The sequence below is a fragment of the Scyliorhinus canicula genome, chromosome 1, assembly GCF_902713615.1.
Source record: "Scyliorhinus canicula chromosome 1, sScyCan1.1, whole genome shotgun sequence".
NCBI classification, from domain to species: domain Eukaryota; kingdom Metazoa; phylum Chordata; class Chondrichthyes; order Carcharhiniformes; family Scyliorhinidae; genus Scyliorhinus; species Scyliorhinus canicula.
Window position 1 is genome coordinate 177,253,562 of NC_052146.1, and position 24,293 is coordinate 177,277,854.

At 41.8% G+C, this 24,293-nt stretch overlaps 1 protein-coding gene across 2 annotated transcripts in view; it reads left to right on the forward strand.

The window, feature by feature from the left end:
- The window catches only part of igf2r (insulin-like growth factor 2 receptor), a 214,653-nt gene that overhangs the window by 37,829 nt on the left and 152,531 nt on the right, over positions 1 to 24,293 (forward strand). For both annotated transcript variants that reach the window (XM_038803333.1, XM_038803343.1), the window contains exons 3-9: positions 3,681 to 3,805; positions 6,769 to 6,867; positions 10,015 to 10,144; positions 10,978 to 11,095; positions 16,560 to 16,674; positions 19,006 to 19,165; positions 24,034 to 24,229. In XM_038803333.1, the coding sequence (XP_038659261.1) occupies positions 3,681 to 3,805; positions 6,769 to 6,867; positions 10,015 to 10,144; positions 10,978 to 11,095; positions 16,560 to 16,674; positions 19,006 to 19,165; positions 24,034 to 24,229 (943 nt within the window). The remainder of the gene's footprint in view (positions 1 to 3,680; positions 3,806 to 6,768; positions 6,868 to 10,014; positions 10,145 to 10,977; positions 11,096 to 16,559; positions 16,675 to 19,005; positions 19,166 to 24,033; positions 24,230 to 24,293) is intronic.

Genomic DNA, 24,293 nt, shown 5'->3' on the forward strand with positions numbered 1-24,293 from the left:
TGTTTTAAGAAATGAAGATAATCCAATCTATGCAACAAAAAAACCCCCAATATTTTCAACTTATCCCCTCGGCCTACTTTGTAGACAGCAGCTGATCACTATTTAGCAAGGCAGCAATGATTCAGGGCTTCTTAGTAAGGAATCGTTCAAACAGTGCAAACTATACAGTATATTGAAAGGATGGTTGATGTTTCCATTTGTTCAATTAAGCGAATTATAGCAATGTGTTTATTGCAAGACATTGGGTTCCATATCACTGCTCAGACTAAAATGAAAAACTTTTTCTTCTCCTTGTTGATATGGTATCCTGCTCTTGAATTCACACTCATAGCTGCTTGTTATTTTATTTTTTCCTCTGCTCTTCACTGTCTCTAACCCGTGTCAGTATGTCTCTTATAAACAATCTAACTTTTGCTCTGTGTAATCAGCATCCTCCACCTCCAATGTTTCCAAAATACTTTGTCCTCCTTCAATTCTTGTCAGATGGATGTAAGAGCTCAAACTCAGAAATGAATCTCCCTCTGAACCAATTGCTCTGTTCCTTTGTTGTCATCACACCCTTCCCCACACCCGTTACTGACCCAAGCCCCTTCTCCCTTCTTTGACTCCTAGTCTTTCCCTTTGTCCCTTTCATATTCTTTTTGCCGTCTCCAATTCTTCAACAATTTTTTCCAAAACCCTCTATCCCCCGTTTGCCTTTGTGGTAAATTGCGCTTCTAGGCAGATTAATAAAAGCTTCAAGGGTGGAAAGGGATGGAGTTTGGGATGCTGATGCAAGCAGAGAGAAGGGAGGGATCACAAACGCAGGAACACAACGTTGTGCGCAGAAATTGTTTTCCTTCACACATCTATAAAGACCTAATTGTTCTAGTGAATTGCAGTTGTGCATTGTTTTGTTTATCAGGTAGTCAGTGTGGGTGTGGTGCAGTGAAAGAACAGAAATTGGGAGTGTATTAGAGTCCTGGGAGGGACTTCTGCTTAAAGTGCTAGCTCCTTCCATCTACCTGAACCCATTGACACAACACAGCTTTTAAACATTAAACGAATAATGCCATAGAAATATTGAAAATAGTAGTAGGAGTCCATTTGGCCCTTCGAATCTGCTCCGCCACTCAATATGATGGTTGATAGCCAACTCAGTAACCTGTTCCCGCTTTACCCCCGTATCCTTTGATCCCTTTAGCCCTAAAAATTATATCTAGTTTCTCTTTGAAAATGTACAATGTTTTGGCCTCATCTGCTTTCTGTGATAGCAAATTCTACAGACTTAGTCTGGATGAAGAAATTTCTCCTAATCTAAATCCTAAATGGTTTATCCTGTATCTTTTGAACGTGACCCTTGATTCTGGGCACCCCTGCCATCCGGAACATCCTTCCTGCATCTACTCTGTTTAGTCCTGTTAGAATTTTATAGGTTTCTAAGAGATTCCCCCTTCATTCTTCTGAACTCTAGCGAATACAATCCTAACTGATTCAATCTCTCCTCGAATGTCTGTCCTGCCATCCCAGGAGTCAAACTGGTAAACTTTTGCTGCACTCCCAGAGCATCCTCCCTGGGATAAGGAGACCAAGACTGCACTTGCTTTTCCAGGTGTGGCCTCACCAAGGCCCTGTATAATTACAGCATGACATCTTTACTCCTGTCCTCATTCTCTTTTTTTTTTAAATATAAATTTTACCCAATTCATTTTTTCCAACTAAGGGGCAATTTAGTATGGCCAATCCACCTAGCCTGCACATCTTTGGGTTGTGGGGGCGAAACCCAAGCAAACACGGGGAGAATGTGCAAACTCCACATGGACAGTGACCCAGAGCCGGGATCGAACCTGGGACCTCGGTGCCATGAGGCAGCAGGGCTAATCCACTGCGCCACCGTGCTGCCCTACTCGTAGCCTCTTGAAGGTCAACATACCATTTGCCGCCTTCACCTGCTGCACCTGCATGCTTGCCTTCAGCGAGATTGTCATCTGGATGGATTTTTGCCTGGAGAAGTGCAACTTCAACACTTGAGAAGCTCAACGCCATCCAGGACAATGCAGCCTGCTTGTTTGGTTCCCCACCTTCCACTGCCTCCACGACTGACTCACTGTGGCAGTAGTATGTGCCATCTACTAGTTACACTGCAACAACTCACCAAGGCTCCTCAACAGTACCTTTAAAAATCACTGCCACCTAGAAGAATCAGAGGCAGCAGATTAATGGGAAAACCATCACCTGCAACTTCTCCTCCAAGCCAGACACCATCCTGACTTGGAACTATATTGCCGTTCCTTCACTGTCTGGGTCCAAAACCTAGAACCCCTTCCTGAACAACACTGGATGTTCCTACAAATGCATGGGCTCGAAGCCTCCTTGAAAATGTGAAACTTCTTCACCGAGACCTGGGAATCCCTGACCCAAAACCATCCAAAGTGGAGGAAAAGCATCTGGAAAGCAGAATATTCGCTGTGAGCAAGCTGAAGCCTTTCGAAGGAGCACATGGCAAACCAGGCACCTCAGCCACACACTTCTCCAATCACTGTCTAAACCCCACCTGTGACTGAGACTTGTAGGTCGTGCATTGGACACTGACCATTTTTAACGTGGCAGCAATTCATCTTAGACTCAAGAGGGTCTGCCAAAGAAAAGTAGTTCAAGAAGGCGATTTACCAGTATCTTCTCGAGAGCAATTAGAGATGGGCAATAAATGCTGGCATCTTCAGTATGGAACGCCACCTCCAATTCTTCGCCTGACTAATATCTACTTACCCCCCCCTTTTTGTTTCTGGTTTGTTCACTGATGAACTGCTATTTAGTGAAACCTTACTGAATGGTTTCCTCCGGTTTCCTCCCCCAGTCCAAAGATGTGCAGGTTAGGTGGATTGGCCATGATAAATTGCCCCTTAGTGCTAAAAGATTAGGTGGCCTTGTGGGTTACAAAGATAGGGTGCAGGAGTGGGCTTGGGTAGGGTGCTCTTTCCAAGGGCTGGTGCGGACTCGATGGGGCTGAAGGGCCCTCTTCTGCACTATAAATTCTGTGATATTCTATGATATGAATGGTTTCGAAAAATCCATAGACAGAGCATCAGACTTTTCTTTATCCAACTGTGCATTCCTCAAACACCTCTCATTTGTCAAACACCATTTGTTTTTGCCAAATCTGTACTGCCTGCACTTTTCACCTATATATGTGTTAATGCTTACGAATTTTACCTTGGTTCATAAATGGTGCTAACCAATTAACTGGTATATGGTTCCCCTGGTTATAAACTGCTTAATAAGTGTTCAGACCAAAATTGCATGACGGAGGTGGTGATCTGGGTATTTTTGCTGTGTCCTATAAAAGCTGTTTCTCAACAATTGTTGTTTAAACTCACTTTTGTTTTAATCTTAAACAGCTGAAGCAGGAATAAATTTGTATGATATTAAGCTAGCAGATTGTGATAGACATGTCCAATGAGGCTAAAGCAGTTTAATCTCAAAACAGAGATACAAGGTTGTCTGTCTTATCCAATCATGTGCACATAAATAAGCATACTCTGAATGGAAGGGACCCAAGGTATTGTGAGGCTCTCTTTTGCTGAGCCTAGCGTTGGTCACCAGATTTTTTTCAGCTTTCAAGATGCTGAGTGAATGTAAGTTTAACTCCTATATTGATAAGGCTGAATTAATTTAGTTAATGTGTCTGTTGCTTCATATAGGCGATTTTGCTTTCCGAAGCAGCGGTGTGCATCATTTCGAGTACAACACTACCCAGAAGTGTACAGAACAAAACTCTGCTCAGACCGTCCAAAGTAGCATTAATTTCTTATGTGGGAAATCTTTGGTGAGTATGTGGTTTGCTGAGTCATCTTCATATAACTGCTGTATACCAGTTTGGAACATCAGCCAGCATTTAAATCTGAGGTTGATCTGTTTAAATATAAACTGTAGGTTTTAAAGATAACATCAATGCAGCATCAGTATTTTTATTGTCAGAGCTGCAGTTTGCTTTATTTCTATCCTGAAATAACTTTTATAATGGCAAAACATTTTATTGCGGCATTATTCTGTCCCTCCCCCACACTCCTGATTATTTTGGATGAGGCTGCTGAACACAAGTGGTATGTGAACATCGTGGATATCAATTTAGGTAAAAGGGAAAGCTTTTAAATTCATATAGAAACGAAACCAAAACAGGATTCACGTGATAGACTTTATGCATTTCTGGCAGACATTTTAGAACCTGTGCCTTCCATGAGAAGAAGTTTCTGACATGTGAAGCTTAAGCCAGAGTCTTCTGAAATTTGATCTCTGGTATGAGGATCAGTTTGCGATAGATTTCTATCACTGCTTATTTTAAGTAACCGTGAAGTTGAAATGATTTACCTTTGCTGGAGTCACATAGAAATTTGAGCTGCATGTGCTGAGTCAAATGTGTCATGATTAGCAAAGTTTAGAAATAGATTTCAACAAATCGTTATCTTTTTATTGCCTTGGCTTCCAATTTGAAATTGCTGGAAAGTGAAAACTTTTTTTATTATTTGGAAGAGATTGGTTGCACAGCATCTTTAGCCAAGGCAGGCCAAGTGTCACCAGGATATAATTGCCCAAATTGAAATTGTTTTGAATATAAAATAAATTGGAAAATGCTGAGCTACTTGACTGATCTGGCAGAGAGTCCGAGGTCGAGAGACTGAGAGGTAGAGTTTGTGGGGGAGAATCTTATTGAGGCATCGTGGGTCTCCAGTGGTGGCTGGAGACCTCTTTACGGGAGGGCCTGCCAAACAGGCAGTATCGAGGCCAGTAGTGGGTCTTTCCCTGAAATTAAGATACTGGGGTGGCAGTCTCTCCTTCTGAGAGCTGCTGGCCAATCAGAGCCCGGCAACCTTTGTGCTCACCTGCATCATGGGAGATGGTAGCCTGCTGCAGGAAAAGCATTGACTGGAGTCCCAGGATACATAGAAGCATAGAAGATGAAAGCAAGAGGAGGCCACCTGGCCCTTCAGGCCCACCCTGCCATTTGTCACGATCATGGCTGATTGTCCAACTCAATAGCCTAATCCTGCTTTCTCCCCATGATCCTTGAATCCATTTGCCTCAAGTGCCATATCTAACCGCCGCTTGAATATATTCAATGTCTTAGCCTCTTCTTCCTGTGGTAATGAATTCCACAGGCTCACCACTCTTTGGGTGAAGAAATGCCTCTTCAACTCTGTCCTAAATGGTCTACCCCGAATCCTCAGACTGTGACCCCAGTTTCTAGACACACCTACCATCGGGAACATCCTCCCTGCATCCACCCAATCTAGTCCTGTTAGTAATTTATGTCTCTGAGATCCCCCCTCATTTGTCTGAACTCCAGTGAAAACAGCCCTTACCTGGTCAATCTCTCCTCATACATCAGTCCAGCTATACCCGGAACCAGTCTGGTAAACCTTTGCTGCACATCCTCAAGAGCAAGAACATCCTCCTTCAGAAAAGGAGACCAAAACTTCACACAATGTTCTAGATGTGGCGCATCCCGATGTCAGGTCCCTTCATCAGGCACTGAGTGTCTTTCATCACCCAGAACTTAATTCTGCCGAAGGCAGGACGTTGGCAGGGTTCTGCTATGCACCATCCCGCCTAAATACCTGACTTTCCTGCTCCAAGCTTCCCACCAGCAAGAGCAGAAGGTTCTGCTCAACCTTTCAGGTCTGTGATCTTTCATACCCAGTTTTTTTTTTTTTTGTTTCAAATTTCAAACATCTGTATTTTTGCTTTTGTAGTCATGCTGCGATTGTTTTTGCATGCTCTACCAAATTCGAATGGATCGGAATCCATGGCACAAAACTGCCTCTAACTGGAATTAAATTACTAACTAACGGGCAGCACGGTGACACAGTGAGTAGCAGTGCTGCATCATGGTGCCGAGGTCCCAGGTTCGATCCCGGCTCTGGGTCACTGTCCATGTGGAGTTTGCACATTCTCCCTGTGCTTGCGTGGTTTTCGCCCCCACACCCAAAGATGTGCAGGGTAGGTGGATTGGCCACGCTAAATTGCCCCCTTAACTGGAAAAAAAAATGATTTGGGCACTCTTAAATTTTTTTTTTAAATTACTGATTAACCTCTTATGGAGGACATTAGAATGATTTGGCTGGAGGAGATGAATAATATTGCATTTATTCAATAGGGACTGTTTGGCTGACACTAGACACTAGAGAACAAAAATGGAAATGTTCTCCTTCAGTACTGAGTTCCTTTTGAGAAATTATTAGAAATCACAATGCTTGGCTTGACTGTAAATGTCTTTATTAATTCATAAGATGTGGGCTTTGCTGGCCAGGCCAGCATTTGTTCCCCATCCCTGAGGGCATTTAAGAGTCAACCACATTGCTGCGGGTCTGGAGTCACATGCAGACCAGACCAGGTAAGGATAACCGATTTTCTTCCCTAAAGGACATTAGTGAACCAGATGAGTTTTCACAGCAATCAACAATGGTTTCATGGTCTTCATTACACTTTTAATTCTAGATTTTTATTGAGTTCAGATTCCACCATCTGCCCTGGTGGGATTAAAATCCCATGCCCTCAGAGAATTGCCCTGGGTCTCTGGATTACTAGTCCGGTGCCAATGCCACTAGGCTACTGCCTCTCCATTCATTTAATCAGAGCTGTTGCACATTTTGTAAGGATTCTGCTGTTGCCCATTTGCTGGTATTAAATTATTGTGTTTAATGCTTTCTTATTGATGATTTTGTATATCAAACTGCTACCAAAATAAGCAGCTTTAGTTGTGATCCTAATTTATTTTAATTGCTTGATCAGGGTAGCCCTGAATTTGTGGCGACATCCGACTGTGTGCACTACTTCGAATGGAAGACTTTTGTAGCTTGCAAGAAGAGCACCTTCAACCCGAAAAAAGAGGTAAATGCAAATCCCTACATTGGTCAATTTCAAATAGTTAAAATCCCCACCTGACGTTTAATCCCCAATATGGCTGCAATAAATAAAGAAAACTGGCGGGAGAGTAGATTATGCTCATTGCTGTGTAAAACACTTCTCAAAATGTTCATACGGGTGGTGTTAAGTATATGTGATTGTATAAAATATATTCATATTCCGTTTTGAGTATTTCTGATTAACAAAATAGCATTTTTTAAAGTTAAAATTATGTGGTGTAATGAATGATATTGAACATGAAACTTGGATTGGTTTAAAGTTAGGTAGTTTTGGGCGTGAGGACCACTTGTTGGTGAGTTTTTTCTCCGTTTAGTTATGTGCCATTTGGTAGAGGCTTGAATGCCTTCCAAAGGGATCAATCTACCTGAAGGTATGTTTATATTAAAAAAAAACTTTTTATTTAAACAGAGATGCTAATTATATCTTCCCGCTCTATAGCTGAGGAATATCTTGGTGTTGTAATCTGTTTTAGATGGTTTTCTCTATTCCCTCCCTTGTTGTCAAAGAACATTCCAAGCTCTGAATTTGCTGAATGAGGAATTGCACTAAACACTGAATTCCACGAGCAATCCCCATGCCTTTCCTTATTGCAATGCTAATAGACCCCATTTTCTGATTAACTGCTGAGATATAATTATGTTTTTAAATAACTTTAAAGCTGCTTGAGCCAGTAAGCTACATGAGCCGCTAAGGAGATTAAATTATTTTCAGTAACCTACTCTATACATGAATTTTTGGTGAGTATGTTGTCCTATTTATGTTAATTCACACGCTAATCGTGGTTTTAATTCGGAGTGGAATGTTCTTGGAGCTGAAATCTGAATCACGGTCATGAAATGGAGTGGAATATCCAGCGGGTACGGAATGCTAGCAACTTCAGCAGTTCATGTTCTTTCCCCTACCCATCGCCATGACCCATCCCATGTATACACACTTGAATACATGGTACAGTTATCATTGGGCCTGTTATGCTGACAGTCAGGATGATAATTAGGAACAAAATGAAGTGATAGATTTGGAATTGTGGGGGCAGCACGGTGGCGCAGTGGGTTAGCCCCGCTGCCTCACGGCGGCGAGGTCCCAGGTTCTGGGTCACTGTCCTTGTGGAGTTTGCACATTCTCCCCGTGTTTGCCTGGGTTTCACCCCCACAACCCAAAGATGTGCAGGCTAGGTGGGTTGGCCACACTAGATTGCCCCTTAATTGGAAAAAATGAATTGGATACTCTAAATTTAAAGAAAATAAGGTTTGGAATTGTTATGATATTTAGAATTAATATAAATACCCAGGTGCAGCTGCAAATAACTCTTTTGTGCTCCAGCATGCAATTGGAACTACCCCTGTTTATTGCCAGTAACCGTGCTGCTTCCAATTCATGATCTTGCGTGGAAGCAAGTTAGAAAATGAAAATATTGGGTGACTGGAAGCTCAGGGTCACTTTGTGAACTGAATGGAAGTGTTTTACAGTGCAGTCACCCAATCTGCATTTGGGCGCCCCAACGTAGAAGTGCTACTTTGTGTGCAGCAAGACATATACTACATTGAGAGAAGCACCTGTACATTTCTGTTTCCAGTGAGAAATTGTTTTAGACCTTTGGTGAGGAGGTGGAACAGTTGCCTCTTCTGTTTTGAGACTGAGTAACTAGGAAAATGGAATGGTGCCCTTGCAGTAAGCAGTATGTGAGGAAATGTAGTCAGGGTACTGCTTTTTGCCTTGCACCACCATTTGTCATCTCTCCAGATTTCCACCCTATCACAAACCTTTTGGTTTCTCTATCTCTCTCTTCCCCCCCCCCATCTCCCCCTTTTACTTAAACATTGTTAGATTTCTAACTTTTCCCAGTTCTGATGCAAGTCACTGACCTATTTCTCTCTGTAGAAGCTGCTTGACCTGAGTATTCCCAGTATTTTGTGTTTTTACTTTTGGTTCTAGTATGCACAGTATTTTGCTTTGTCAATCTGCCTGGAGACTTATTGGCTTACTGCTGAATACAGTACCCCATTCCTGTCTTATTCTGCTTCAACCCCGGAGTGATTTAATGGCCACTTGCCTTTCAGATGGAGAATTGGTATTCTGGAGGTTGCAAGAACTATTTCGTGAGAAAGAGCATTTCTATATTTAGAGGGATTTAGGCAACTCTGCTCAGCATGATAAATTTGTGTTTGACTTGAGATAGAAATTGTGGATTCGCCTTTTCTCTATTGTGTACTGATTTCTACTCCAAGCAAAAATGTGGACTTGTGCATTTGTAATGTTTTACACTCTGCCCATCAGTTTTTAGTGATTGATTTATGTTCACAAGTACTGCACAAACCCTAGTCCTCTTGCTCCACCCTCCCTCCACCCTGCACCATCCCCACCCCAACACAATTTTGGCCAATCACAAAGGAATAATCTGAGGTATAGCCCCTATAATAATCCAAGCTCGGGTTGAATGGTATTTCAGAACTTTTCTTTAAAATGTGCAGCTTCTGATGTGGCAGGTCAGTCTATATTGGTAATAGTAAAATGCCCAACAATATAAAACCACATGTACAGCAGACAGATATACAAGCACTGGGCATTTAACTTTGAGCTTTCTTTTTGTTCCGCACCACTTGTGTGCTTTGCTGCACTGAGGCCCATCTACCCTCCCATCTTTGCTTGAAGACTTTCTCCTTCCTCACTGAAGAAAATTAGGCAGTGAATTACTATTTTTAAAGAAGGTTCTCTGTACCCATCAGTAAATTGGTTGATCACGCGCACCCCTCCCACACCCGCATGATTAATTGTTTTATCAACATTAGTTTGCTCAAAATAGATCAGGCAGCCTTTTTTGGGGGGATATTCGTCGGCAATGTACGTCAGAAAATTGAAGGCCTGTTTCCCTCATTTTGATCCACTTGAAATGGATGGAAAAATGCAGATATTACACTGGTTTCCCACAATGCAGAGCTGTTGGACTTGGATTCCTGCAGGGGATGTGTACTAATCAAATCAGCAATTGTTTGTTTTATATTTGTTTATTCGTTGGTCTTGATTGTCTCCATGTTTGCTAAATATTTCCTAGATGTTTCTTATTTAATCTGTAAAAGCATGTTTATTAATGATCACGTAATTAAATGTTTTAAGGTTCCATGTTACGTCTTTGATGAAGCTGGGAAGAAACATGATTTAAATCCACTCATAAAGATGTCAGGAGGCTATTTGGTTGATTCCCCTGAGGAGGAGGATTTGTATATCAACATTTGTAGAGATATAGGTCAGTTAACCTTTCTTTTCAATTAATTTCTAGCATGCTTTTAGTTTATGAACTTTGTAGCCCATTTACTTTGCTACTGAATTGCAATTGTGCTGAACCACTAAGTACTTCATGAATTGCAAAATAAAGTGAAGCCATTTAAGGTAGTAAGGAGGGCGAAAAATTGATAAACTAATCAAACTTAAAGATGAAATCACTGGTCCATCTGTATTTCGTCTGCATGTATTGAGGTTAAGGAAGAGATATTTATTGGATAGGGAATTTATTGTCCAAATAGGGTAGAGGAACAGAGGATCTGGCAGTGCAGACACAAACCATAGAAGTAGTGATGCAGATTAATAAGGTTGTTTAAAAAAAGTAAAACAGAATATTGGTTTATTTATGGAGGGATAGAATTGAAAAATTGAAGTTGGGTTAAACTTGTAAGTTAGGTTACACTTCTTTCATTCATTTTGCTTTGTTTGGCATGGGACTGTTGGGTCATGTTATAACCCGCACGAGTCCTACGGGGTTGGAGCAATCCATCTCCCCTGAGTGTTGCCAAATACAAGCTTCGCTGCCCTAGATCACTCGTGATTAAGATCTGTATAAAATCGGCCAGGTATGGAAATGACAGAGCAGACCCAACTGGGATCTGATGTATATTGTAAACATAATTGCTTTGCAATAAATCAAGTTTTCTTTTTCCTAACTCTGTTCAGACTCCATTATGGCTTATAAATGGTCAAATGACCCATTTCTACACTGTAAATATTTTAAATACTAGTTTGAGTCGTGCCTGGAAAGAGTTTTCTGTTCTAATTTCAATAACCTCTTGTCTGTTTAATTGCTAGCTCCATCAGGCAAGACCTCAGCATGTAAACCTGGCAGTAGTGCCTGCTTACTGAAAGGTTCCTCTGCATTTGACGTTGGCCAACCAAAAGATGCTTTGAAACTAGTTGGTAAAGACAGGTATGGAGTAGATCTTAGAATTCTAAGTGCCACCTTTGATTGCATACACTTGCCAAAATATATTTTAAATTTAAGAGCTGATGATGATGTTGAAACTATTTTGTGTGAAAGTTCCACTGTAACCTTAATCATTTTTTAAAGTGAAAATTACAGTACTTAAATGATTCTAAGTTTATCAATTCATTTCTTGATGTTGGAAGTTCAACTGAAAGAACACCAGATTAGGTTTGTTAACCCATTTAGAAGCCTGCATTCTCGTGTCATTCTGAGATACTTTTGGTCAGGTAATTGCTCGGCAACTTTCCTCATTGTAGCTGCATTTTATCTTTGGGTCAATGATCACAAACTGTATTTAATATATTTATAAACATTATTTTCCATTAGTCTTAACCTTGTCTATTTTTAGAATGGTAAACGTTGCCTCCAACCTACCATAACAGCTGTACAGATAGAAAGAAAAGGAAATAAATATGGAGTTGGCATTGGGGTGGTGGTGAGAAAATTATTCCACTTTTTGAGTTTCAAGTACAAGGTATATGCATAGCTGTTCATTCAGAGTATATTTTGGGGGCAGGCAGAGGTCAGGTTGCAAATGCTCTCTAAATGGGTATGGGTTGCAAACTGAGATGCTAAAGTAATTCATCTCGCAAAAATGATTGACAATGTATTCCATGGCAATACTTGTTAGTTTTCTGGTTGTTATCTGGCAGTTGGTTCCTCGAGCAGGAATAACCATCAGCTTGTCACCAACCATTCTAGTAGCTTGGCTAATGAAATTTGATGTCCAGAATAATGAGCCACATTGCGTCGTGAGCCTAGGAACAGAGATACTACAGTTGAACACGTAGCTAAAGAGCTGGTGTGCGAGGGAGGGCTTCAGATACGTGAATCATTGGGATGTCTTCCAGGGAAGGTGGGAACTGTACAAGAAGGATGGTTGCACCTAAACTGGAGGGGCACCAATATTCTGGCCAGGAGGATTGCTCATGTGGTTCGGGAGGATTTAAAGTAGTATGGCAGGGGATTGGGAACTGAAGCAGCAGTCCAGAGACTGAGGAAGAGCTTGAAACTAAGACAAATATAGCTAAGAAGGAGAGGAGGTACGGGGAGTCACTGAACTCAGTGGGTCTGGAGTGCGTTTGCTTAACGCAAGAAGTATAACAGGTAAGACGGATTAACTTAGAGCCTGGATTAATGTGGGGAATTATGATATTGTTGCAATTACAAAGATATAGTTAAAGGAGGGTCAGGACTGGCAGCTTAACATTCTAGAATATTGATGTTTTAGATGAGACGGAGGAGGTAGCAGAAAGGGTGGGGGAGTTGCATTACTGATTCGAGAACGTATCACAGCTGTGATGAGGGTGGACATCTTGGAGGAAACCTGCAGTGAGGCATTATGGGTAGAGCTCACAAATAGGAAGGGTGCAATCACAATGTTGGTGTTGTACTATAGGCCTCCCAACAGCCAGCGGGTTATAGAGGAACAGATATGAAATTAGATTCTGCAAAGATGTGAAAATAGCAGGGTTGTTTTGGTGGGTGATTTTAATTTCCCTCATTTTGACTGGGACTCCTAGTGACCGGGGTTCAAATGGCGAGCAATTTGTTAGGTGTATCCAGGAGGGTTTTTTGAAACAATATGTTGATAGTCCAAGCAAGGACCTGGTATTGGGGAATAAGCACGGCCAGGTGACCAAAGTTTCAGTACGGGAACATTTTGGGAATAGTCGTCATAATTCGTACGTTTTTGAATACTCGTGGATAAGGACAAGAGTTGTCCTTCAGTGAGAGTGCTAAATTGGGGGAAAGCCAACTACAACAGAATGTGGCAAAATGTTTTAAAAATAGATTAGAGTACCTGATTCTTTTTTCCAATTAAGGGGCAATTTAACATGGCCACTCCATTTACCCTGCACATCTTTAGGTTGTGGGGGTGAGACCCACGCAGACACGAGGAGAATGTGCAAATTCCACACGGACGGTGACGCAGGCTGGGATAAATCCACATGTGATATATGGGAGTCTTTTAAAGACCAGGTGGTTAGAGTGCTGGACAGGCATATCCTTGCAAAAATTAAGGACAGAAATGGCAGGATTAAGGAACCATGGATGACGGGAAATTGTGAAACTATTCAAAAAGAAAAAGGAAGCATACATAAGATCTAGTCAACTAAAAACAGACAAAGCATTTGAAGAATATGAGGAGAGTAAGAACAAACTCAAACGGGTAGTTAGGGTTAAAAGGTGCCATGAAACGTCATTGGCAAGCAGGGTCAAGGAAAATTCCAAGGGGTTTTAATACATGCATACGGAGCAAGAGGGTAGCTAGAGAAAGAGTAGGCCCACACGGAGACAAAGGAGGGAAGTTCTGCGTGCAGTCAGAGGAAGTGGACAAGATCCATAATGAGTACGTTTCATCAGTATTGGCCAAGGCGAGGGATGTGACAGATGCTGAGGTTTGGGATGGGTGTATGCATACTCTAGGACATGTCAGCATAATGAAGCAATATGTGTTGGAAATCTTAAAATGCATTGAGTTAGGCAAGTCCCCTGGGCCAGGTAGGATATATCCCAGGTTACTGTGGGAGGTGAGAGAGGAAATAGCTGGAGCCTTAACAGATATCATTGCACCATCTTTGACCACAGGCAAGGTTCCACAGGACTGGAGAATAGCCAATGTTGTCCCTTTATTTAAGAAGGGAAGCAGAGATAATCCAGGTAATTATAGGCCGGTGAGCCTGAGGTCTGTGGTGGGGAAGCTGTTGGAGACTATGCTGAGAGACAGGATTTATTCACATTTGGAAGCGAATACCCTTGTTAGTGATCGGCAACATGGTTTGATTGGCAACATGGTTTTGTGCGGAGAAGATCATGGCTTACCAACTTTATGGAGTTTTTTGAGGAGGTGACAAAATGAATTGATGGGTAAAGGCTGTGGATGTCGGATGTCGTCTACATGAACTTTAGTAAGGCATTTGACAAGGTCCCCCATGGCAGACTGGTACAAAAGGTAAAGTTGCATGGGAATCGGTGTGCTGGCTGGATGGATAAAGAACTGGCTTGACAACAGGAAGCAGTAGCAGTGGAAGCGAGTTTTTCAGAATGGAGATCTGTAACGAGTGGTGTTCCACAGGGATCAGCGCTCGGACCACTGTTGTTTGTAATATATCTAAATGATCTGAAAGAAAATTTAAATGGTCTGATTAGCAAGTTTGCAGATGACGCAATGATAGGTGGAGTTGCAGATAGTGAACGGGACTGTCAGAATGCAGCAGAATATAGATAGATTGGAGAGTTGGGCAAAGAAATGGCAGGTGGAGTTCAAATCGGACAAATAAGAGGTGATGCATTTTAGAAGATCAAATTCGCGTGTGAATTATACAGTAAATGGCAGAATCCTTCAGAGCATTGACAGACAGAGGGATCTGGGAGTTCAGGTCCATAGTTCCATGAAAGTGGCAATGCAGGTGGATAAGGCGGTCAAGATGGCATATGGCATGTTTGCCTTCATCGCCTGGGACATTGAGTACAAGAGTTGGCAGATCATGTTACAGTTGTATAAAACTTTAGTTAGGCCATATTTTGAATATTGCATGCAGTTCTGGTCACCTCACGACCTGAAGGATGTGGATGCTTTGCAGAGAATGCAAAGAAAGTTTACCAGGATGTTGCCTGGTCTGGAGGGTGTTGGCTATGAGGAGAGGTTGAATTAATGTAAATTGTTTTCATTGAAAAGACTGAGGCTGAGGGGAGGCCTGATTGAGGTATACAAAATTACGAGTGTTATAGACAGGGTGAATCGTCAGAAGCTTTTTTTCCCAGGGTGGAAGACTCTATTACACGGGGGCACAGGTTCAAGGTGAGAGTGGGAAAGTTTAGGGGAGATGTGCAGGGGAATGTTTTTCACGCAGAGGGTGGTGGGTGCCTGGAATGTGATGCCAGTGGAGGTGGTGGGGGCAGGCATGATAGCAACATTATAAGATGTATTTTGATAGACACATGCATGGAGGGATACAGATTGTGGGCAATAAGTAGTACGTCTAAGTAAGGAATATGGTTCAGTGCAGTCTTGGTGGGTCAAAGGGCCTGTTCCTGTGCTTTAGTATTCTTTATATTACCTGGAACTGCATAGTTCATGATGAAAGGTGTAAATGTATTGGATTTGTGATGGTCAGCGCCAAACACTGTTGGTGTTGCTCTTCTCCATGGGCTGTGTAGGTTTTTGCATTGGAGGTTCCTCAGCCAATCGCCATTACTTCTCCCATTAAATCCAGCCTGTCCAACACTGATCTGAAGTAAATTTGATTCGGCTTGATGGTTTTTCTATGTTAAACACGCAAAAAAAATGAAAGTCGTAAACTTAATTTAGGACCGAACATAGGGTTACCTTTCGAAATTCCTCTATTTTGCATTCATGTATTGGGCATGACGTGTTCTCAAAAGTTTCTAGAAATGCAATGAGCTTTGTTGAAGATTTCTAGTTTGGATGGTATTTTTTATTTTGTACGGAGATATTACACTTCCTCAATTAATACTTTTATCATTATACATCCTGTTGAGAATGTATTTTGCTACCTGGTCCCCTTGGGCCAGGAACCATGAGTAATGAAATCTTGTCAGTTGCTTCTTGATATATTTTTTCACTCTGTTTTACTTTTTCTCTTTGTGCTTTTAAAAATATTTCTCCGCTCTTTCACACAAAGGAACATTCTCATACACTTCTCACCTTGCAAACTCCTGGTGACCTCTTACAGCATTGCTACATTGTAGAATATCTAAGCAGTCACAATTTGCAGTGCTAGGCTTTCTGCAGCTTCATTATTTTTACCCACTTTTGCATCCAATATTGGTACCTTTGAGTTTCGGTAAACCTTTGGAAAGGCAACTTTAAACCCACTAATGTTCTTTTTAAGCACGTTTTAGCAAGTGAGCATTGGGACTATTCAAGCGAAGTACAAGTTAAATATCAGAACTGTCATTTGCTTATCTTAGCTGGGATGGCTGAAGAGATGTTAAGCTCAGCTTCAGCACTTCTGAGAAAATGTCCTAAGTTACCCAATTCTGGGTATCTGGTGACTCTTGTCAAAGGTTTGTATGTGTGATCTAGGTGGTGAGGACTGAATTACACCAGTTGGTGCAACCTCCACCGAAATATCCTTCGTTCTCACTGTAAAGTCATAATGGTGTTTTTATTATAACATTGGAGAACTGGTGTCTATGGAACTGCAAACCAAAGAGAAATCAATCTCTCCTGAAGGAGAGAGAATTGTAAAGTGAAAGAATTGTGCTAACTTTGCAAATCAAAGAAAAACAGTATTTATAGCTTTAGTTTTTCTCATAAGTGCCTTGGTGTTCACATCAAGAGCCCTCTTTCCAAATTTAAAGTTATTTTATCATCACCCTGTACAATAGTGCGAAAGGTTTTGGTGAGATTTTTAACACATCCTTCAATTTGTTTCAGGTTAGTACTTCACTATGCCAAAGAATATATTGGAGATGAGAAGGCACCAGCATTTTGTGGCGATCATAGACCTGCAGTCACCATTACCTTAATTTGCCCCTCTGGAAGGAGAGAGGTTTGTAGACAGGCTGAAAACGTTTATATTAAAATAAAAAAGTTGTCTTTTCAGTGCGAGTGGGGATGAGGATGATGGAGGAAAAGCACAATTTTGTTTGTTCATCAACTCCACCATCACAAGTTGAAGGCAGGATTTTTGTTGAAGATTTTTAAGTGATTGCTGTTAATTTATAAAACAATTTGATACCTGCCTAATTCTGCTTCCCTACTAGAACATCGTACTTCTACAAGATGTTTATTGTTGTGAAGTGATAAATATCGCCAGAATTATTTAGTGACCTTGTCTTTCGGAGTTTTGGACTCTTAATAAGATAGGAACTTAAGAAATATGAGTAACAGGATTGGACAAAATGGCCTCTGAAACCTGCTCTGCCATTCATGATCATGAATGAACTTCTGTCTCGCTCTACTTTCCTCCTACTCCCCAAATCCCTTGATTCTGATGCACAATTACAGATGGCTGAGGAAGAGGATAAGTTTTTGTCAGGACTTTACAGTCAAAAAAAGAAAAAATGGAGTATCTGGTTAGCTGTTTTGTGATGGTTCAGATGCAATAATTCAATGTTGCGGCAGTTTGGCTCAGCTGTTCTCTTGGGTGCAGTCATGCAGAACAGATTTCCATGTTTTAAAAGATTTTGATTTGCAGTTTTCTTAAATTGGTCACTTCTCGAACCAGGTACAGTACTTGCAGAGAGAAGGCATACGACTCCCAACAGCCTGATTCAGTACAGCATTGTCCTTTCACTTTTTCCTCTTCCCCTTTTCAAGGGGCTCCCTTGAAAAATCTTGCATATTCCAGGGTGGCTTAATTAGTTTGTATCTGCTGCATTTATTTCAGAAGAGGTAATTGAATTGTGATGTCTCATTTTAGGAATATTTGCCAAGTCTATGTGGGGTTAACTGTCAGGAGATTGGGTCTCTCACACTCTATCAGCAGTTGATTGTCTCCATCCCAATTTAGTAGAATGCAAAATTGTTTTGTACCGACTCAAAACAAGTTACCTCTATGGATTCCAGTTTAAAATCCAGCCAACAGAGTAAAAGTCAGAAATTCTATCTTCAAAACGCATATCCTCGAGACAGTCTTCAGAGTCGAGATCCATTCTTGCGATCCGCATAACCTTTTATTCCCTTCTCCAGGCACCACCCTCCAGGCAGCTTCTGTTCTCCCAACACTACCCAGACACACTGGCTGTCTAGAACAATCCAGTCGGTCTGTGAGCATTGGCCTTAATTACAAGCTACCCACTGCTTGTGGGTGGGTAGGTAGCAATTCCGACTTCAACCTGGCCTGCAGGAAAATGGCTCTGAGGTGGTACCAGCATTCTGTTGCCGGTGAAGCAGCATTCCTGGCCCACCCACCTACATTTCTAGTCCCATATCAGGCAAAACGTTTGCCCTCTGCCTCTTTAATGGTGATCAGATCAAACACACTTATTGCTTTTTTGTGCTGTTACTTAACTAATTCTGAATGCTTCATGCATTCGGGTGAAGGTCTTTCATTTTATTTCTTACCCTTTGTTCTTTACGTGGGCCTTGTGCACTTGTGCATTGTTTGTTAAACTCCTGTTGTTTCCTTTCCCACCCTGCTTGTCTTCACCCAAATTGCCACCCTGCTCTACTACCTCAACTGTCCTGAACCTAGATTTCCCTTTACCTGATCTCAACTTTAATTTACATTTGGTTTCATTAAATTAATGTGCTTTCTGTGGTGTTTCTACAGAACATCACCATTATTCATTTAAATTAATTTTTTTAATTGCGAAGTTATATTAATGTGTAATATGCAGTTACTAAATCTTGGTATTTAAAATTGTGAATTTTGCACAAACTTGAATTTGAAAGGTAGAATCTTTCAAAAACACAGCACTGAGTGTTACTTGTGACATTGTGGAGAAGTGAACATTTGCTCAAATTGCCAATGCCAGTTTAATACTCTGCAGAAAGATGAAGCTGAAATTCTTAAATTCAGGACAAATGTTATGGTACAAGTCTGCCTCTGTAACCCAGCCATTTCTAAACTTGCTGTTTTGGATGGCAGTGGGCTAGACATTCTCTTCCGTCTCTTCACTTGGGATTTGAATTTTTAGAGTTCTTAAGGTTTGCCATATTTCTGAATTTGAGAACATTCAAAGCCCATCTTGCTCTATAAATGCAAGGCCTGTTTAACTTACTAGAACTAATAGTAAAATTGGTTTGAAGTTAGTGCCCATGAAAGCTTTTTAAACATTTACAATAATTTCAAGCATGGTTATAAACTGTTGTCGAATTAGCATTTTTAATTTTATGATCTTGATGTAAAAATGAAAATATGCTTTTGTTTTAATAGGGTACAGAGCCCAAGCTAATTGCTGGTACTAACTGTCGTTATGAAATTGAATGGGTTACTGAATATGCCTGTCCCAGAGATTACCTAGAAAGTCATAGCTGTAAGCTTGTGAGTGACCAGCATGACATCTCCATTGACCTGTCTCCCCTCACATTGACTGGTGAGAAAAGTGCTTTTTTAATAGAATAATTAAATGAATCATTGGTAATGCAACTGTAATAGTTGGTATTACAAGAGTGCCCAGAGCAGTGAAATAAATAGCGGTAGAAATGTACGCTGTAAGTTATTAACCTATGTTTAATTGAAATAAGCAAAATACCGTGGATGCTGGAATCTGAAACAAGAACAGAGAAAGCTTGAAAAACTCTGGCCTGGCTGCATCTGTAAGGAGAGAAAATTGAGTTAATGTTTTGAGTCCATTTGGCTCTTTGTTTATTTGAAGTCTTTGTATCATCACAGTACTTTCTAGAGCTGTTTAAAATTGCTGTTTCAGATTCATTGTACTTTCAAGCCCAAATGTTAGTCTGGTTTGTATATATATAACAAACTACATCTTTCAGGAACAGTACGGATTTAATTCCTGAGAGAAACATATATGTGCATGGGGCTAGGAAAGTCTTGAATGCTTTCTCTGTTAGTATAGTGCGAGTCACTTTGGTGTCGTGAGTGAGTGGCCATTGTGTATGAACTGAAGTGAGTGCCATGGGTCCACTTGATATGTTGGTCAGCTGTTGCTGACATCTCCACACATGCAGCAGGACAGAGTAGGAGCTATTGCTTTTCTTCACCTCTTGCTGACTGAGGAATGTTGAGAATATCTTGGAAGTTAAATCTGGACCTCTCCTGGTTTGTGCAGTGTGCTTTCTTGTGTAGGCTTAGGGATGTAAATTTTGTTTTACCAACTTGCTGAAAGCTCACAGACATTTAGTGATTTTTTTTTGTGCATCTCTTGTCCTTAATTGAAGTCATAATGCAGTGATCAAAAACCTGTACAGTGCACTAAAATTAGACAGAAAGATGTTCTTTTTGGATTCTGAGATGTACTCTAAAGAGATGTTTGAGTATTGCCAAAAACGAGGCATACTGTCGAATCTTTTCCATCTTGCACTCATCAGGGAAAGACAATTTATAGTGCATGAGAATAGGGGAGCTGATTGGTTAGCAAATTGGCTCTGATTGGAGAAGACATTGCCATGGCAAATGCAGGAAGGAGCTATTGTCACCCATGCTTTTGTTTATTCAAAAAAGGTGCAATTTTTGGACATACTAATTTGTCTGCAGAGGACAGGTCCTTGCTTATGAATATATGTAGCTTCGAGCATAAGTGAGCCCAATTGACTTTAAATGAAATACAGTAAAGTCTTACACAGCAGGTTAAAGTTCAACAGGTTTGTTTCGATTCACTAGCTTTCGGAGCACTGCTCCTTCCTCAGGTGAATGAAGAGGTAGTTTCCAGAACCACACATGTAGACAAAGTCAAAGATGCAGTACGATACTTTGAATGTGAGTCTTTCCAGGTAATTAAATATTTTACAGGTCCAAATGGAGCAACTGGAGAGAGGGATAATCACAGGTTAAAGAGAAGTGTGAATTGTCTCAAGTCAGGATAATTGGTAGGATTTTGCATGTGTGCGGAACTTGGCTATAAGTTTCTGCTCGGCGATTCTGTGTTGTCGTGCGCCCTGAAGGCTGCCTTGAAGAACGCTTACCCAAAGATCAGAGGCTGAATGCCCTTGACTGCTGAAGTGTTCCCCGACTGGATGGGAATATTCCTGCCTGGCGATTGTCGCGCGATGTCCGTTCATCCGTTGTCGCAGCGTAGGCTTCAAATGAAGTTACTGTGAAACGCCAGAGCCTGCGACCCCAACCCCATACAAGAGCCTGCCTCCACCCACAAAGGTTCCGGCTCCCTATCCCAACCCCGCACCTTTTTTTGCATTCTGCGCCCAATATTACAACAGTTTTGGAAGAGCCAGGCCCCCCGACTGCCACCTTCTCTGAAGCATCGTCTTCTGAATCCTTGCTCCCTTACCTGCCCAAACAAACGACAAAATCAACTGTTCCACTCCCGTAAAAACTCTTTTGGCAAAAAGACCGGCAGGCACTGAAATAGAAATAAAAACCGCAGCAAAATATTCATCTTTATCGCCTACACCCGGCTTGCCAACAATAAGGGAAGGCTGTCCCATCCCAGTAAACGTAGAACATGGAACATACAGTGCGGAAGGAGGCCATTCGGCCCATCGAGTCTACACCGACCCACTTAAGCCCTCCCTTCCATCCAATCGCCGTAACCCAATAACCCCATCTAGCCTTTTTGGTCACCAAGGGCTATTTATCATGGCCAATCCACCTAACTTGCACGTCTTTGGACTGTGGGAGGAAACCCACGCAGACACTGGGAGAACGTACAGACTCTACACAGTGACCCAGCAGGGAATCGAACCTGGGACCCTGGAGCTGTGAAGCCACTTGTGCTCCCGTGCTACCCTTGATCCTGCCTCACCAGACTTGTGAAACTCAATTTAAGGTGCCTGCCCCAATATCGAGCTCCTGCACACCCAAGTACCTGAAGTGGGTAGTTGCCACCCAAACGCCTCCCACCCCCAGAGAGGACACCAAAAACACTTCCTCTATTCCAGATTCAACTTGTAAACCTGAAAAGCTCCAAATCACCTAAACGCCACACCATGTCCCTGCCAAAGAACACGGGTTGGAAATGTACAACAACAAATCATCAGCATGCCACGGGGGATACAGGACAGAGTCGTCTCCAGTACCTGGGTGGGAGAGGGGAAGGCATTGGATATTTACTGGGAGCTTTCTGAGGCAGAGGAAACTCCATTGGAGTAGCTATGGGGCTGGTTTAGCAAACTGAGCTAAATCGCTGACTTTTAAAGCAGACCAAGGCAGGCCAGCTGCACGGTTCAATTCCCGTACCAGCCTCCCCGAGCAGGCGCCGAAATGTGGCGACCCAGGGGCTTTTCACAGTAACTTCATTTGAAGCCGACTTGTGACAATAAGTGATTTTCATTTCATTAAGGGAAAGTGGGAGGACAAGCTAGGAGGAGAGATAGAGGCGGGTCTGTGGGCGGATGCCCTCAGCAGGGTTGATACATCCTCATCATGTGCCAGGCTTAGCCTGATACAATTTAAGGTAATCCACCGGGCACACATGACAGTGCCTAGGATGAGCAGGTTTTTCGGGGTAGAGGTCAGGTGTGCGAGGTGCGCGGGAAGCCCAGCAAATCATGGCCACATGTTTTGGGCATGCCTGAAACTTGGGTTTTGGCAGAGTTTTGCTAAGGCGATGTCCATGGTACTAAAAACACAAGCGGTGCCGCGTCCGGAGGTAGCAATCTTTAGAGTATCAGAAGAGCTGGGAGTTCAGTGGGCGAAAGAGGCCGATGTCTTGGCCTTTGCCTCCCTGGTAGCCCGGAGACGGATCTTGTTAATGTGGAAGGACCCGAAGCCCCCGAGTGTAGAGACCTGGGCTAGTGACATGGCTGGGTTTCTCAGTCTCTAAAAGATAAAGTTTGCCTTAAGAGGATCAATGACTGGGTTCACCCGGAGGTGGCATCCGTTCGTCGATTTTCTCGGGGAAAATTAAAATGTCAGCAGTTGCAGCATTCCAAGGGGTGGTGGGGGGAGAGGGTCGGATTGTTTTATGGTTGGAGTGTGAAGATTGGGATGGGTTGGAAATGTTTATTATACCATGTTATTGTTGTTATTATAAAAACTTTCAAGTAGCTTAATTAAATATTTTTAAAAAACAAATCATCAGAATTCAGACACGCTATGCTCCATCCCACCCCTCTCTATCCCTTTCCACTTGTCGGAGCACCTAAGCGCTATGGCCAAAAGCTCTATCGCTAGCGCAAATCGAGGGGGTGGGGTGGCATGGAGCACCGCTGCCTCGTTCCCCTATAACTGGAAAAAAAACCAAATTAACCTCATTCGAGCGGACACTTGCTTTTGGTCCCAATATAACAATTTAACCCATGCCCAAAAGCTTAGGCCCAATTCCAAATCTCTCCAACATCTCAAACAAATAACTCCACTCCACGTGATCAAATGGCTTTGTGTCCAGCACCACCTCCGACTCCTCTCCCCCCCCCCTGTAAACACCTTTGAAAAATTCTGATATCATTTAATTTCATTGCTACCCACTGGTCAGTTTTGGGGGCAATTGGCAGGAACTCTCGATTCCATTAATTCAACCTGGGGGTGTGGTTTGTAGGAGAGTCCAGCTTCCAGTGCAGTTCATAAAACTTCACAACTTTACAGCATAACCTGAGCTTAAAATGCCTCCATCTTCTACACTGGTTTGGTTGTATGTGCCTGATAAAATCAGCACAAAGTAGCAGAAATTCCTGATCTGAATATTTAAATTTCCATAATGGTGCATTACGTTTCAGGTAGGGTAAACATAATTTACATCTCCCTGTGGTGAGATAACCACTGTACCACACTCCCTTTACAAAAGAACAAAACAAATGATTAAAACCCTGCAAACGGGGATAACTGAACCATCAACATTACAACACTTAGGAGTGCAGGATATGGTAACGGCTGCAAATACCAAATTGTGAGCAGTAATAAATGGATTTTGAAGTCAAATAAACTAATTCCCAAGTTGAAACTTTTGACATCTGACCAAATACCTTCAGCTCTAGATTTTTCACAAGGGATCATCATAAAGTTTGCTCTGAGATTTTTGAGACTTCTCAAAAATGTTAGTTATTTGAGCCATTCTTTAAAATCTAGTATAAAGGCACATCTGTTGAATGAATGCTTTAAGTAATTGAGAGGTCCCAGGCACATTTGACAAATTGTTGGTTTAAAAAAAGGCTTTGAAGGATTTAGATCATTAGTTACCATTCTCTGCCTGTTGCAGGCTGCGTTTTACATGTTGTTTGAAACAAGTGGATTTAAGATGACAGCCATTTTGTTGCTCATTTTAATGGCTTTTCTTTGTTTTAAATATATAATATATATACCGTCTCATGTATCAATGTTTCTTTCCAGACTCTAGCAATCCATATGTTGTTGTCCCCAAGAAGAGCGATGATGCCACTGATGACTACTATTACTACTTGAACGTATGTGGACCAATCAGTTCTGGGGGCTGCAGTGATGCAAAGGGTTATGTAGCATCATGTCAAGCGAAAAAAGAGGAACCTTTCCATAAGGTTGCAGGACGATATAAAAATCAGACCCTCAGGTATGTAAATTGTCTTGTTTCAGTTGATTGATTTGGTTCAAGATGTCAGTTCCATTTTAAATGC